The following is a 13,705-nucleotide window of genomic DNA, read 5'->3' on the forward strand; positions in this document are numbered from 1 at the left end:
CCCCCCCACCCCGCTTGTCTGTTTGTCATCTCCACGGCTCCCAGACCCATGACCATCCCCTACCCCCAACATTCTTTCTGGAACTGACCTCTCTCTCCTCCCAGCACCGGGAGGGGGAGATGGGGATGGACATGGGAAAGAGCTAACCCTGACCCAGCTGGACCCCCGCCAGAGGCCTCCTGGGCCCAGGGTTCCTGGCCCCGAAGCCCCCACCTCACGTGAGCCTTCTGGCCCGAGTGGCCAAGGTGGCTACAAGCAGAGCGAGGGGCCGCCTGGCCCGACGGTGACAGCCACCCCGCAGCCCCCAGCCTCAATTCCCCCAGGCCCTGGAGACCCTCAGCCAGGGCTCCAGCTCGGCACGGGTGCCTGGCTTGCTCAGCCAGGATGGGGGCCCTGGAGGAGGTCGGCCCCAAGGACTTCCGGCCCCAGGTCTCTGATTCTAGAGGGTCAAACTCTCACTGGAGACGTTTCCAGAACGTTGGGGGCCCAGAACATTTGTCCAGCTGCTCCCCCAGGAAGCCTGGGCCCGTGAGGGGCGGTGTGTGGGCTTGAATGGGGGCTGAGACCTCGGCACCCTCTCCCCTTCCTTAGCCTCATGGCCTCCAGAGCCCGGGGCGGCCAGCCCGTTGGGCATCCCCCGGAGCCCCTGTGCCTGCTGGCAGGGGGGAACGCGGGCGGCGTGGGCAGCAGACCCCTGCGGAGAGGACCACTGTCCAGGACAGTAAGCCCAGCACAAAGTGGAGTGTGGCAAAAGCGGCGCTTTGGCGCCCTCTGCTGGTTCTGTCTGTGAATGACCGCTCTGACCGCCTTGCCCGGCGTGGACGGGTGCCCGCCTGGTAAAACCGCCCGCGCAGGGGACCCCACCCTGCCTGGGTCCCGGGGCAGGCTCCCCAAGGTGGGGACTCACAGCCTAACTGGACACAGACACCGGCCGGGGCTCTGCCGGGGCTCTGCCTGGGGGGCCTTTTCCAGGAGATCAGGCCGCTGGTTCCTGGTCTTGTTCCCTCTTCCCAGCCTGGCCCCCACCGAGCACCAGGCCCGCAAGGGCAGAGAGCCCACCCCAGCATCCTTGCGTCCACCTCCCATAGCCCTCAGGATCTGCTCAGGCCCGGAGAACAGCGAGGACAGTAAATATTTACTGCCAGCAGGAGAAGGCAAATACAGCCCCAATGGCCAGGTGGAGCTGCCAGTTCATCCGTGCCAGGAGCAGATGCAATCCGGGGAGACAGCCTGGAGGCAGCCACACAGGCAGAGTGTCCTTAGTGGGTGGGCACCAGAGGGCCTGACCCCAGCCTCAGTCTCCCCATTAGGAACACAGGGGCAAACAGCACACACCCGCCCCCCACGGCAGGCGTGACAGTGCGACACGGAAGACGCAACAGTGAGGGAGTGGAACGTGTTGGGGGGGGCTGCTCTCAGCACTTGGACCCCACTGCCCACGTGAGGGTTACACACGGGCCTGCACACCGCTGACAGCCACCGCCAGCCGCATGGGCCAGTGGAGCCCAGGTCCCAAGGGCAGGCCAGGTCTGCCCTCCAGTTCCCAGAAGGGGCGGAGCCTGGGCCTGGGTTGGGTGGCAGAGCCCAGGTCTGCGGGTTGGCTTCCGTGGGGCGATGTGGGGGGGGTCCAGAAGCGGGGGCACCTGGGGTTCAGTGCCCAGGGCAGTGCCGGGCAGGAGACTGGGTCCAATCCTGCCCTCGCCCCCAGGGCCCTGGCGGCCCTGGGCAGCCGCTTCTCCTTCCCTCCGTGACCCCGTCCCTGCTGGGTGTATGGAGGGCCCCTACCCCAACTGTTCGAAAACACATCCGCTGGTACCCAGGGGCTGGTGGGAGCGGCTGGGGCGGGCGGATCCTGGGCCTCAGAGTGGCAGTGGGTCTCAGGAGGGGAAAGGAAGACAGGCCCCAGCCCAGGCAGGGCGCGAGGGCCACGTCACACCCTGACCCGCTGCGTTCCCCACCTGGTGGACTCCTCTCCCGAGCCCCCACCCCACCCAGCGCCAGCCGCGCTGAGAGTCCTGCTGGCCGGGAGGCCCCGCCTGCCCCGGGACCCCAACGGCCTCCACCCTCTGCACAGAGTCTGTTGGCTCCTGAGGGGGAGGGGGAGCGTCCGAGTCGTCCCCAGGGTCTCACTGGCTGGCAGGGCCTGGAGGGCAGCCTGACTCCAACCAGCCCACTTCCCAGCCCCAGCTGCATGCAGCCCGGCCTCGGGCACCCACATACCTCAGCTCCTGCGGGGTGCCCCTGCCTCTACCCGTGCTAATGGGCCGCCTGGGTGATCCCATGGGCAGCCTGCCGCTCACCCTGGCCACCCCCCCTCCCCCTCCTCTTCCGGGTCCAGTGTCCGGCCATCCACCTGCCTGCCCAGCCCTGGCCTCCACTCCAGGGGCGGGGCCTGCTGGGGGCCTGCAGCGTCTCCTCTGGGGTGGGGGGACCGGGGTGAGAGCCTCGGGGTCACAGGGAGGGCCGCCCAGCCGGCTGGGTACCAGGCCGGCCTCTGAGTGGTCTGCGGCGCCCGGGGCCCAGGCAGCAGCCCCAGCCTGGCCACCCCGAGCCCTGGCCCGGGCGGAGCCTTCAGGAAGCCTGCAGATTGATTTGGTCTCTGGGCGGCCGGCAGGCTGGCCAGGCCTTGGTACGGCCAGGTCACCCTCTGACCTCCCGGGCTGTGACCAGCCCAGGCACCCCTGGGCTCTTTGGCGTGACCGGCAGCGGCCTGGGCGGGTGCCCCACGGAGCCACCCCGTGCAGCAGTGGGGCACTGAGGAGTGGGGTGTCAGGGCCCCCGAAGACAGGAGCTCACCACCTTGGGGGGTACTGCCATGGGCCCTGGTGCCCGTCTGCCCGCACACCTGTGGGCAGCCAGTGCGTGACGCAGAGAGAACAGAGAGGGGTCTGGGGCAGGGCCCCCCCCACCCCCGTCACCAGGGCCTGAACAGGTGGGCCGGCCTTCCTCGCCCCCACCCCCAGCAGCGCCTCAGCCCCCCAGGCCACACAGACGACAGCAGCAGGGCTCGTTCAGGGGGTTTATTGACCGTCAGGGGTGCGGGGAGAGCGGTGCTGGGCCGCCTGCCTGGAGGGGGTGCCCGCCGGGCCCTAGTTGCAGTAGTTCTCCAGCTGGTAGAGGGAGCAAATGCTGGTGCAGCACTGCTCCACGATGCCGCGCTTCTGCGGGGGCCCCTCCAGGGCCGGGGGCTGCAGGCCGCCGGCACCGGGGCCTCCACCCAGCTCCACGGCCCCCACTGCGGGGAGAGACGGTCAGGCAGATGGCGCTCCCCTGCCCACCCTGCCCGGCCCTGGAGCGGGACCCTGAACAGGTGCCCTGGCGCCCATCACGGGCCTTCCCCGCCCCCTCCCCCTCCCCACAGCCCGCCCAGGACGGGGCCCTCTCCCAGGGTGACGGGGCGTCTCCCACAAGCACCCCCATCGCCGACACATCACCCCGAGACCATGGGCACCCAGGACTTGACTCACTTCAGAAGATTCCTCCCTGGAGCTGCCCTCGGTGGGGAGGGGAGAGAGTGGGGCCAGGGTGCTGGGCAAGGCCGGGACGAGAAGGGAAGGGGGGAGGGGCAAGCCCACCCTCAGGCGTCCCCCTGGCTCACCCCCAGGGAGCTGGTCACCTTTAGGATGTGACCAAGAGGACATCATTTTCCTTTTTAAAAAAGTCCCTCCTGACCTCCCACCGGGTACCAGCTGGAAGCACCGGGGCGGCGGGGCTCACCCTGCGGACCCTCCACCTCCCGGCGGGCCTTGGGCGTGTAGAAGAAGCCACGCTCCCCGCACACCAGGTACAGCGCCTCCACCAGGTGGGAGCCGCACAGGTGCTGGTTGACGAAGGCCCGGGCAGGGGCGGGCGCCCAGAGGGCCAGCAGGGCCAGCAGGGGCCCAAGGCGCAGCCACAGGACCATGGTGGGGGCACGAGGACCTGGGGGACAGGCGGGGGTGAGGCCAGCGAGGGGGCGCCCGGGGCCCCCAGCCGGTGATCACCCCCAAACGCTCCAAGAGAGGAGCCCACGCCCTCCTGCCGCGCAGCGGCGCTCGGGCCTGGGGCCGGCCCGGACCCGGGCGGACGCAGAGCCCGCAGAACAGACCTGCTTGCCGACACCTCGAGTGAGCTCGTCCCGAGGGCTGGGGGCTGCTGGGCCCTGCCAGCTTTATAGCCCCGACCCCTCCACCCGGCCCATTAGGGCCTCAAGCGGGTGGCAGATGGCCGGGGGCTGAGGCTGCAATTTCTGGATCATTTCCCCGCTGCTGGGTCTGCAGGAACCTCTCCTTGGTCGTCAGCACCTCTCGGGGCCACCGGGTCATTAGAGTCTTAACGAGGGACCTAATGCCGAGCTGTCCCCGCTCACAGCTGGGGGCAAACGCCTCCACAGGAGCCGCACCCCACCCGGCCTCGCTTGGGTCCCATCTTCCATGTTGGTCCGGGGAGTGTGGCCAAGAGAGAGGACCCCTGCCCGCTGTCCCTGGGGCTGCCCTCGGGGCCCCAGAGGTGGTCCAAGGCCATGGGTGGGCAGTGAGGGAGCGTCTCCTTGGCTCACGGCCCCAGCCTCACCCACCCCAGCGCTGAGGCCCGCTGACACCCCCAGCTCCCTGGGGCACTGCCGAGGGGGCTGAACTCAGGGACCTGCAGCCGTGAGGCCCCTGAGGCCGGCCCCTGTTCCTCACCTTCAATGTAGGGGCCACAGGACGCGTGGGTGGGGCCCCGCCACACCCCACCGAGGCGGCCTCTCGGGCCCCATCCCTCTTCCTAGAGCCCCGCCCATCGTCCCGTGCTGACCCCTTTCAGACCGGCCCCTCGTCCCCATTGCATCCTTTGGCTGCCATTTGCGCCGAGACCCTGTGGTCCCTCCAATCCCCTGGACAGGCCCCTGGAGGGAGGCCCGGACCCTAGCAGCCTCCCACACCGAGGAAGGGGCTGGACCCTGCCTTCCCAGGGCGCCATGATGTCCGGAGGCCAGGGGAGATCTGGGGGCCTCTTAGAGAGAGGTGTGCAAGGTGGAAGGCTGAATGACGGAAGTCCGCGGTGGGAGGGCAGATCCCAGGGCCCAGGAGGGCAGGAGGGAAATGAGGCCGGCCGTTAGCCCTTCCCCAGGGTCTCAGTGGGGCTCACAACCATCAGAAGTGGTTCCATTTGATGCCTTACAGGCTAAAGGGACACAGGTACAGGAGGGCTAGTCACAGACAAGGTGCTTGAGGTGCAACTGATGGAAGGACAGACCACCAGGGAGAGCTGGGACAGAAGGCTTTGCCCAGGAGGGTCTTGACGGATGAGTAGGAGTTTACCAGGATTAACATCCTAAGAGCTTAGAGCCAGGGTCCTGGTGGTGGGAGGGGGAGGTAGGGGGAACCAGAGGAAAAGAGCAGGGCCTGGAAGATGGGCTGGTGTCTACCTCCTGCAGGAAGTAAGGAGCCAGCCACCTCCCAGGAAGCCCCAGGCTGCTTGCTCCGAGGGCCAGGGCCAGGGTGGGAAAGGGGACACCCTGGGCTGGGCCAAACCTGGAGGATTCTGGGGGCTCTAGCTGGAGGGCCAGGTCCAGACCTGTCGAGTAAACCAAGCCCAGAATCCAGCCCCCCGCCCCCCTTGCAGGGGAGACTGAGGCCCAGAGAGGTTGCCTAGGGGCCAGCTCAGCTGAACCCTCCATCAGCACACATTGCGCGGTGGGGGGGTTGCGTTCCCAGGTCCTGCTTTAGGTGGGGTGGGGTACGGGGATCAGAGGCAGCTGTGCCTTGGACCCCCCCCACCCCGTTCCTCTGCTTGCTCTCACAGGCTGGCCCCTGGACCCCCGTCCTCCTCCTAGTGGGGACATCGGGCTTGCGGGGAGGGCCCAGCCTGCAGCCCTGCCTAGGAGACCACAGCTGTGAGCCCTGCCCCCGCAAACGCAGGCCAGGCCCCCACCTCCATGCTGCCACCCCACAGAGACGGGACAGCTCAGCCAGGACCCCCTCAGCCCTCGAGCTGCTGGTGGCTCAGCACAGACGGGCTCCCGTGGGCGAGCAGGTGACCCGGGGCTGCCTGGAGGAGGGGGCAGGCAGCGGATGAGCCTCTGAGCAGGGATGGGGCAGAATGTGAGGGGCGCAGGGCTGCGGGCTGAGCCCGGTGCACAGACACAGACACAGACACAGCCGGGTAGGCACCCAGAGGGATTCTTTCTTTTATTGAGAATGGGAGCAGGTGGTACACGGCACATGGGCAGCACACGGCACAAAGTCACCTGCAGCAGAGCTGGCAAGCGGTGGGCGGGGCAACAGGGTGCCCTCCAGCAGGGGGATCTCTGGCGGGCTCTCGGGGTGCCCTATGAGCCAGCCCTTCACGTGGGCGGGGGCCGGGGCCGGCGGGGGGAAGGCCAGGAGACCTGGGGCCGGCCTATGGGGGCCTGCGGGGTGGCGTCCCGCGTCTAGCTGATGGCGCTCAGGGCGTGGGTGAGGGCGTGCAGCTCGTCCCGGACACCATCCAGGGCGCGTTGGATGGCGTGGGGGCTGTCCAGCACATCGATGGCCAGCGTGTATGGGTCGAACTTCACGGAGAAGGGGCGCTGGATGCGGGAGGCATAGCTCCTGGTAGGGGAGCCGGCAGGGACCCTCAGTCACCCAGTGGGGATGAGCCCGAGGGTGGGGGCCCGGGTCTCCGTCACAGCGGCCTCAGAGCTCCCGGGACTTTTCAGAGCCGCCTGCGCCCCCAGAGCTCATTCTGTCCAACCAGCCAGACAAGATGGGGGACTGAGGCCTCCTCCAAGGGCTGGGGGCTGTTTACGGCAGGGAGGGACGGGCCTTTTCCAAGCGAGCCTCTGCGAGGCACTCCAGCCCCCCCTGCTCCTTCCCGAGGCTCAGCCAGGCCTCCTCCCGCAGGAAGGTCTCCAGACCGTGCGCCCCGCAGGGTCCATTGCATCCCTGTCCCCAAGGTTGTGTGTGGTATCCAGCCCCCACCCCACCCCCACTGCAGGCATATAGATCCTGGGCCTCAATCTCCCCGGTGACAACAGGAGCCTGGCTGGAAAGAGGCCCCTTCCGAGGGCGAACTGGCGGGCCCCATCGGGCTCTGCCCTCCCCCCCGGGGAATGCTGGTCACTGCACCTCCAGCCCTGCAAACTCCCTGCTACCCCCAGGCTCCCCACCCGGCCCTCAGTCACCCCGGCCCTTGTCCTCTGTCCCCAACACGGCCCCAGCTGCTCAGAGGGCATGGAACTCGGAAGGACCCCGCACATCCGTCTTACAAAGTCAAGCTTCACCTCCTCAGAGCCTGGCCTTGGCCTGGCCTTGATGTGGCCACCAGCCCCGCAGGTCTCCCCACCCCAGACTTTTTGGGGGTCCTGCTGCGGGAGGGGTGCTGTAACCTAGGTGTGCACAATTTTCTCCACTGTGCAGTGGGTTCGGACGCCCAGCCTGCTGGCTGGCGCTCCCAGTTCAGGGAGACGGTGGGGGTCTCAGCCTACCTGAGTTTGTCCTTGGCGTCGCTGAAGCTCTCAGACACGAAGTAGACAGGTTGATAAGTCTGGTCCTGGTAGGGCTGCACGGCCGCTGCGTCGGGGTCGAAGGCCCGGATCTCGGGCTCCTCAGACAGGGAATGCTGGCGGGAGGCCGGGAGTGGGGGGGGGTGGATCTCAGGGCCCCGAGGGAATTGGAGCCCCTTGGCCTGACTCCACGGTGGGCTCTGGGTGTGGATTCATACCCTCCCCTCTCCACTGGGGGTCCTCCCGAGGCCTGGGGACAGTGTGAGTGGGACGGGCAGGGACAAGTTTTCTTGGCCCCCCTAAAAGGGCAGCCCCAGCCTCCTGGGAGGCCCGAATTCAGAAGGCACGGCCAAGGTCGCCCTCCCCGTGGGGACCCGGGCTCCAGCCCCTTCCTGGGGCGTGCGGGGAGCATCTCACCAGGAGCTCCCCATAGGAGGACAGCAGCCCCGCTCCGTAGGCCTTCACCTCGCCGTTCTGTTTGCACAGCCCAAACTCCACGGTGAACCAGTACAGCTGGTGGGGGCAGTTGGCAGGGTCAGCTGAGAGACCACAGCACAGCATTCCCCACTGACCATGGCCCCAGGCACCCACCGCCCAGGCAGAGGTGAGCCAGGCTCCGGGCGGCCACGCCGTGCGCAGCGGAGACCGGAGCCTGGACAGGAGGGCCCAGCCTGGACCCAGCGTCCTGCAGGGGAAAGAACCCACCGTGGACAGCTTCTCAATTTCCTCGTCCGATGCCCCCAGGGATGCGAGGCCGATGTCCTGTGGGGGAGGGAGAGCTGAGGGGGAGAGGCTCAGCTCACCATGGCTTGGGCGCCTGTGTGAGGGGAGGGTGCTGGGGCTGTCTGAAGCCCCTCCAGGGGCCTCCTGGGCACTACAGAGACCCTCCCCGGGTGCAGGGACCCTCCTGGGACGCAGGCACGCTCCCGGGATCCATCAGGGGCCCAGGACCGCTCCCTGCCGTTCCTGGGAGAGCCAGCAGGTGGCAGCACAAGCCGCGGCACTCCGCCCCCAGCTCGTCCTCTGCGCACCGTGATCCCCTGACCCTCCGGAAGGGATTCTTCCCCGTCTTTGTTCCAAGGTGGTCTTCCCAGAACGGCCCGCCCACCCCTCTCTTCCAAGACGATGCAGTCTCTCTGAAGTCTCATGACCCGGGTGTGGGCGGCATCCAGCCTGGGGGTGGGGAGGGGCAGGCAGCGCCCATCGCCGCAGGTGCCGCCCCCCAGCCCCTCGGCTGACGCCCAGCTCCTGAGGCCTCGAGGACACACCTGGGAGAACTGGGCGAAGGTCCGGTCGGCCAGCATGGGCACGTGCCCCAGCAGCTCGTGGCAGCAGTCCCTGTGTTGGGGGCGGACAGCGGGTGGGGCTGGGGGCCGGGGCCAGCCTGCCCCCCTCCCCCAGCAGCACGCACCGGCCCCCGTCCTCCGCAGGCCCCCGCGGCGGGCTGGGCTGGGCACTCACGGCTCGGGGGAGTGCATGGGTGAGGAGGCATGGCGGATGTACTGGGTGCACTGGAACACGCGGAAGGCCAGGCTGGCCAGGAAGTCCCGGGCGGACAGCAGGCCGGCCACGGGCCGCAGCTGGAAGCCGGTCCGCTCTGCAAGGGCGGCGGGTGGGCGGTCAGCGCGGGTGGGGCCGCCGGCTGCCACCCCAGGCCCTCCCGCCGGGGCCTCCACAGCGGCGCACCCTTCAGGAAGCGGGAGACGTCCTCCAGCTGGGGGATGCTGTCCTCCCGGTACCCGCAGAAGTGCTCCAGCAGCTCGAAAGCCTCCAGGTGTTCCCGGCACGCGTGGGTGGCGTAGAGGCCCCGCAGCGTGGTGTAGACCTCCTTCCTGTGGGTGGGGGAGGGGGGGCTCAGGCTGGCCGGGTGCCCCCCACTCCCAACCTGGCCCCCCCGCCTCCTGCCCCAGACCCCTCCCGGCATCCGGCAGCCCCTCCCGTGGGCGCTCTGCTCTGCCCCCTGCAGACCCCAGGCAGCCTCACACTGCAGGCCTCTCCCTGGCCCCAAAGACGCTGGCCACTGGGAGTGGATGTCTCCCACCTGCAGCTTTGGGGGGTTTCAGGGGACCGTGGGGGCCCTCGGGAAGTCCCTCCTCCACCCGGACTTGGTCTGTCCTCTGGAGGCCACCACTCTCCACGCAGGGGTTCTGGGGGTCTTCCCGGGCCCTCCTCATTCCCCACCCCGCCCCTCCCCAGCTGCCATCATGGGGTCTCACCAGGTGGCAGTCTCCTCGGCCGTGTACTCCACGTGGGGAATAGGGTCGCCTCTGGGGAGGGGGTCAGCAGTTAGTCCAGGCCCCCTCGGGGAGGGCGTGTGGGGGGTGGACAGGAAGGGCCTGGGCTGAGCGACCCTGGCTGTGTGGCCACAGCAAGTTGCTTAACTGCTCTGTGCCTCCGTTTCTTCGGCTTTGACTTGGGGACCCCGAACCGGTGACCATGGTGACAGTGAAGGTGATGGCATTGGTGACAAAGGCATCCCTCCCTTCCCCCCACCCAGGTCTAGTGTGAGGCCGCAGGACGGGGTCTGGGTCTCAGAGAATGAGGTCCCGAGGGGGGTCCTTACTGCTTGTACTGGAAGGCGATCTCAGCAATCAGCTTCCTGCGCTGGCGGTACACCTGGTCCGAGAAGCCCTGACGGCAGAGTGGACGCCATCAGCCACCGCAGCCCGCCAGCCCTCCCCATGCCCCCAGCCCAGACGTGACCTGTGATACCGGCGGGTGCCTGGCGGCTGCACCCAGCCAAACCTCAGGGTTCCACCAGGAGCCGGAGGCAAACAGACACCCCGTCCCAAGCCGGGGTGCACGCCCACCGCCCCAGCCATGAGTACAGGAGCAGGTCGGGGCCCCGGCTCACCGGATGGTCCAAGTCCAGGTCAGGGTCAAACTTGGTGACCAGGTGGTGACACTTGTCCAGCTCAGAAACTTTCCTTGGGAACCAGAGGACTGCACGCAGGAAGGAGGGTAGAAGAACCAGATTGGGTGTTGGGCTGTGGTGGGAGGGCCACCCTGGAAACAGCCTCCCACTTGCGACTGGGGGGCTGGAGGTGACACAGGCCCGGACACAGACGAGGGGGATTGGGGAGGGCCGGAGCCAGCAGAGAGGGCGCCCCCAGGCCGTGCACGCAGTCACTGGGGTACCCCTGTGGGACCCCTTGCACCCCGATATCTCGGGGTCACGTGGTCGCCCTCAAGGGTATAGGGGCAGCCTCACCCTTGTTCTCCCCAGCGCCCCGCACGTCTTCGGCCACGCGGCGAAGGGAGCTGAGCAGGGTGGGCAGGGCGGCGCTGGGTACCTCACAGCGCACGAAGTACTCCAGGTGCGGGCCCCCTGCCTGCGGCTTCTGGGCGGGCCGGGTCTCCAGGTGGTGGATTTGGGCTTCAAATGTCTTAGGAGCCAAAGCAGGGAGAAAGAGGGAGGGAGAGATGGAGAGACAGAGACAGAGACAGAGACAGACAGAGGGGGAGGCGAGGGCGCTGGGAAGCAGGCACCGGGTCGGCCCGCCCTGCCCTGCCCTGGACGCCGGCAGCGAGCAGCCCACAAGACCGCTCTCCAGACTCAGGCCCGCTGCTGGCCGCCTGGACAGCTTTCAGCTGGGAAAACGGCTCTTGTCTAGCTGGTCTAACAGGGGTTGTCACAGGGTCCCCCAGACCCAGCGTTTCGGGTGGGGCCTCCTCCCAGGCAGCCTGATTTCCATCCCTGGTGGCCTCGTCCGAGACGTCTAGACACCCGGGGCTGGGGGGGGGGCCCTGATCCCACTGCGGGCAGGTCCGGAGGCTCAGGCCCCCACCAAGCAACACTGAGCGCGGGGGGAGGGGTGGGTGCACTCCCCTGCAGCTCCCATCACCCAGCAACGAGGGAGCCTCAGCCTTCGAGGCCCTCGGGCCACACGGGAGCTTGGGAGGAGTCGGCTGTAATGTCATTTGGGCGCGTGTGCTGGGGTCCAGCAGCTAACGCCATCAGCTGTCACATGAGCCCAGCCCCGCCAGGGCCAGGCGGGCATGGGGGGCCCTGCATCCCCGGCTGCCCTGGGGGACCCACACCCACCTGCCCCCAGGGTGAGGTGCTGGGCACGGGGGAGGGCGGGGGGCTGGGCTCAGGGAGCTCCTGAGAACAGAAGGGTGTGGCGAGGGGCTGTGAGCCCCCTCCGCACGTGGCCCCCTGTGCTCCCTCACCTCAAACACCTTCACAGCCCGGGACAGCGCGGGGGGCTTGGTGGCCCGCAGGGTGAAGAGGAGATTCAGCGCGGCCTTCCCGGCCCGTCCCCCCAGGGTCTCGCCCGGCTCCGCGGCGGCAGCGGCGGCGGCGGCGGCGGCGGCGGCCTCCGCCTTCTGTCGCTCGTTGCGGGCATCCTGGATGAGGCTCTGCCGCCTCCCGACGAAGCGTGGGGACTGTGGGGACAGATGCGCCAGCTCCCCCTGCCCTCAGCCAGACCCACAGGACCTGGGACCCAGCTCCAGCGTCGCGCCTGCCGGGGGCCGCAGTGGGGGAGGGAGACAGGGAGGGCGCTGGGAGCCACGGCTGAGGGTGGTCTGTGCCCTCAGGCCACATCTAACCGGGTTAGGTGACGAGGGCTGATTGGGGAGCTGCCCTGCTGCCCCCCGGGCTGCGCAGGGCCAGGGGACATGGTGTCTGGCCCCATGGAGTGACCTCTCCTCATGGCCCCATGCCCAGCCCTGCCTCACAGCCCAGGGGCCCTGGCCACACCTTGTCCACAGCCGGTCCCGAGACCATGAGCCCCCGGGGTCTGTGCGTCTGCCCACCCCCCCCACCCCCGGCCGGAGTAGAGAAGCAGCCCCCTGTCTGGGGCTCATCATTTGCGGCTGAACTTCCAGGAAGCTTCTGGTGCTCTTGGGTCTTGGAACATGGCAGGGGGCCACGGGGGAGCCCCCCCAGATCTCCCACTCTACGGTGGGCGGGGTGTGGACAGAGCCAGGGGCCTGGGGTGAGCGCTGTCTACCCCACGGCCAGTGCCCTGAGATGGTGTCTGCAAATTAAATTTCTAGGACCCAGCCCGTGTTTCCATTAAAGCTCTATAAACAAGAGCCGTTTTAAACCTGCAGGGAGCTGATTATTCCAGGCCATCCCTGAGGACGAGCTGGAGACCCTCTTCCAGGCCAAGAAGCCCCCAGTTTTCCAGTCTCAGAGAGGGGGTGGCCCAGCGGGTCTTCCCAGCACAGCCTCCCTTGAACTCGGGGGCTCCCAAGTGGGGGGCCAGGCCTTGGGGGCCATCCCTGGTGGTCAGGGAGGCCCAGGGTTGCTGGACAAGGGAACAGGGGAGGTGGGTTTCAAGACAGGAGATCCCACGTGGGACATGGAATGCGTGGCAGGTGGATGGGTGAATGATGGATGGACAGCTGGATGGATGGATGAATGGGTGGTGGATGGACAGGCAGATGGTGGGTGGTGAACGGACAGGTAGATGAGGGATGAACAGGTGGATGGTGGATGGACAGGTGGATGGGCGGGGGATGGATGGGAATCACCCTGGAGCTCAGACCTCCCTTCAGCTCAGCAGAACTGGGGCCTGCACCCCTGTTTGCCCAGTGCCCCCCACCACCTTGAGCTGCTGCAGGGCCCGGGACACTGTTGCACACACACTGGGTCCAGCAGGACCCACCCATAGAGATTCAAACGCCCGGGCACAGGGGTTGCCCACGGAGTCCGGGCAGGGGAGGTGTTTGCGGCCAGGACTGGACGCCAGGCCTGGGTCCAGGGCGTCCATATGGACCCTGAGCCTGGAGCCTCCCTCCAGCCTTCAGGGGACACCCCTGGGCTTCTGGTTCGTTCCGGCCCGTGGGCACCAGCCTGCCTCTTACCATGATGGCCTCGGCCTGCTTGGCGTCCAGCTCGGAGACGGCCCTGCGGAAGCCCTTGGCCTGCGGCGAGGCAGCGTTGGGGGTGGGCATGATGCCGGCGAGGTCCGGGCTCCGTCTCCACAGCCCTCTGCCGGGCGGCCTCTTATAGGCTGAGCTGACGTCAAAGCCCCTCTGGGTCCTCCACCTCCCACCTCCTCTGCGTCCCCCTCCTGCTGCCGCCTGAGGGAGGTGGGGTGGGCGAGGAGCACGGAGACGCAGGAGAAAGGGCTCTGTCCCATTAAATCTAATTGCATCCACCGTCACAGGCACCCAGGCGGGCGCCCGGCCCTTCCTCTGAATCATCCGGGCTCCGGCAGGCGTGCTCCGCAGGGCTGGGTGCAGCCAGGCCCCTCGGCCCACACCCGAGCCGGGTGATGGGCGGGTACACGGGGGGGTGGAGTT

At 68.2% G+C, this 13,705-nt stretch overlaps 2 protein-coding genes across 3 annotated transcripts; both read right to left on the minus strand.

The window, feature by feature from the left end:
- Positions 1–3,089: 3,089 nt before the first annotated feature.
- On the minus strand, positions 3,090–3,904 carry INS (insulin). Its single transcript, XM_060160920.1, has 2 exons — positions 3,718–3,904; positions 3,090–3,235 (listed from the first exon to the last, which is right to left on the minus strand). The coding sequence occupies exons 1-2, from the start codon at positions 3,902–3,904 to the stop codon at positions 3,090–3,092; spliced, it is 333 nt and encodes a 110-aa protein (XP_060016903.1).
- Positions 3,905–6,394: 2,490 nt separating this feature from the next.
- TH (tyrosine hydroxylase) lies at positions 6,395–13,354 on the minus strand. Of its 2 annotated transcripts, none has more exons than XM_060160922.1 (13): positions 13,265–13,354; positions 11,621–11,836; positions 10,659–10,833; positions 10,302–10,390; positions 10,011–10,078; positions 9,664–9,714; positions 9,134–9,279; positions 8,909–9,044; positions 8,716–8,785; positions 8,153–8,209; positions 7,865–7,960; positions 7,430–7,563; positions 6,395–6,554 (listed from the first exon to the last, which is right to left on the minus strand). In XM_060160922.1, exons 1-13 carry the CDS (start codon positions 13,352–13,354, stop codon positions 6,395–6,397), a joined length of 1,488 nt encoding a protein of 495 aa, XP_060016905.1. The 2 variants fall into 2 exon arrangements, with proteins under 2 accessions (XP_060016905.1, XP_060016904.1); XM_060160921.1 differs by having other exon boundaries at positions 13,250–13,354.
- Between the last annotated feature and the right edge of the window lie 351 nt (positions 13,355–13,705).

The sequence above is a fragment of the Lagenorhynchus albirostris genome, chromosome 9, assembly GCF_949774975.1.
Source record: "Lagenorhynchus albirostris chromosome 9, mLagAlb1.1, whole genome shotgun sequence".
In the NCBI taxonomy this organism is placed as follows: domain Eukaryota; kingdom Metazoa; phylum Chordata; class Mammalia; order Artiodactyla; family Delphinidae; genus Lagenorhynchus; species Lagenorhynchus albirostris.

Excerpts from the sequence above, each read along its gene's own strand:
- INS (XM_060160920.1), bottom strand. The coding sequence starts at position 3,904 with ATGGTCCTGTGGCTGCGCCTTGGGCCCCTGCTGGCCCTGCTGGCCCTC. Across the intron at positions 3,236-3,717 it reads GGAGGTGGAGGGTCCGCAGG|TGGGGGCCGTGGAGCTGGGT; the intron begins GTGAGCCCCGCC and ends CTCTCCCCGCAG.
- TH (XM_060160921.1), bottom strand. The coding sequence starts at position 13,354 with ATGCCCACCCCCAACGCTGCCTCGCCGCAGGCCAAGGGCTTCCGCAGG. Across the intron at positions 9,045-9,133 it reads CGTCTCCCGCTTCCTGAAGG|AGCGGACCGGCTTCCAGCTG; the intron begins GTGCGCCGCTGT and ends CCGCCCTTGCAG. Across the intron at positions 8,786-8,908 it reads CCCATGCACTCCCCCGAGCC|GGACTGCTGCCACGAGCTGC; the intron begins GTGAGTGCCCAG and ends CCCCCAACACAG.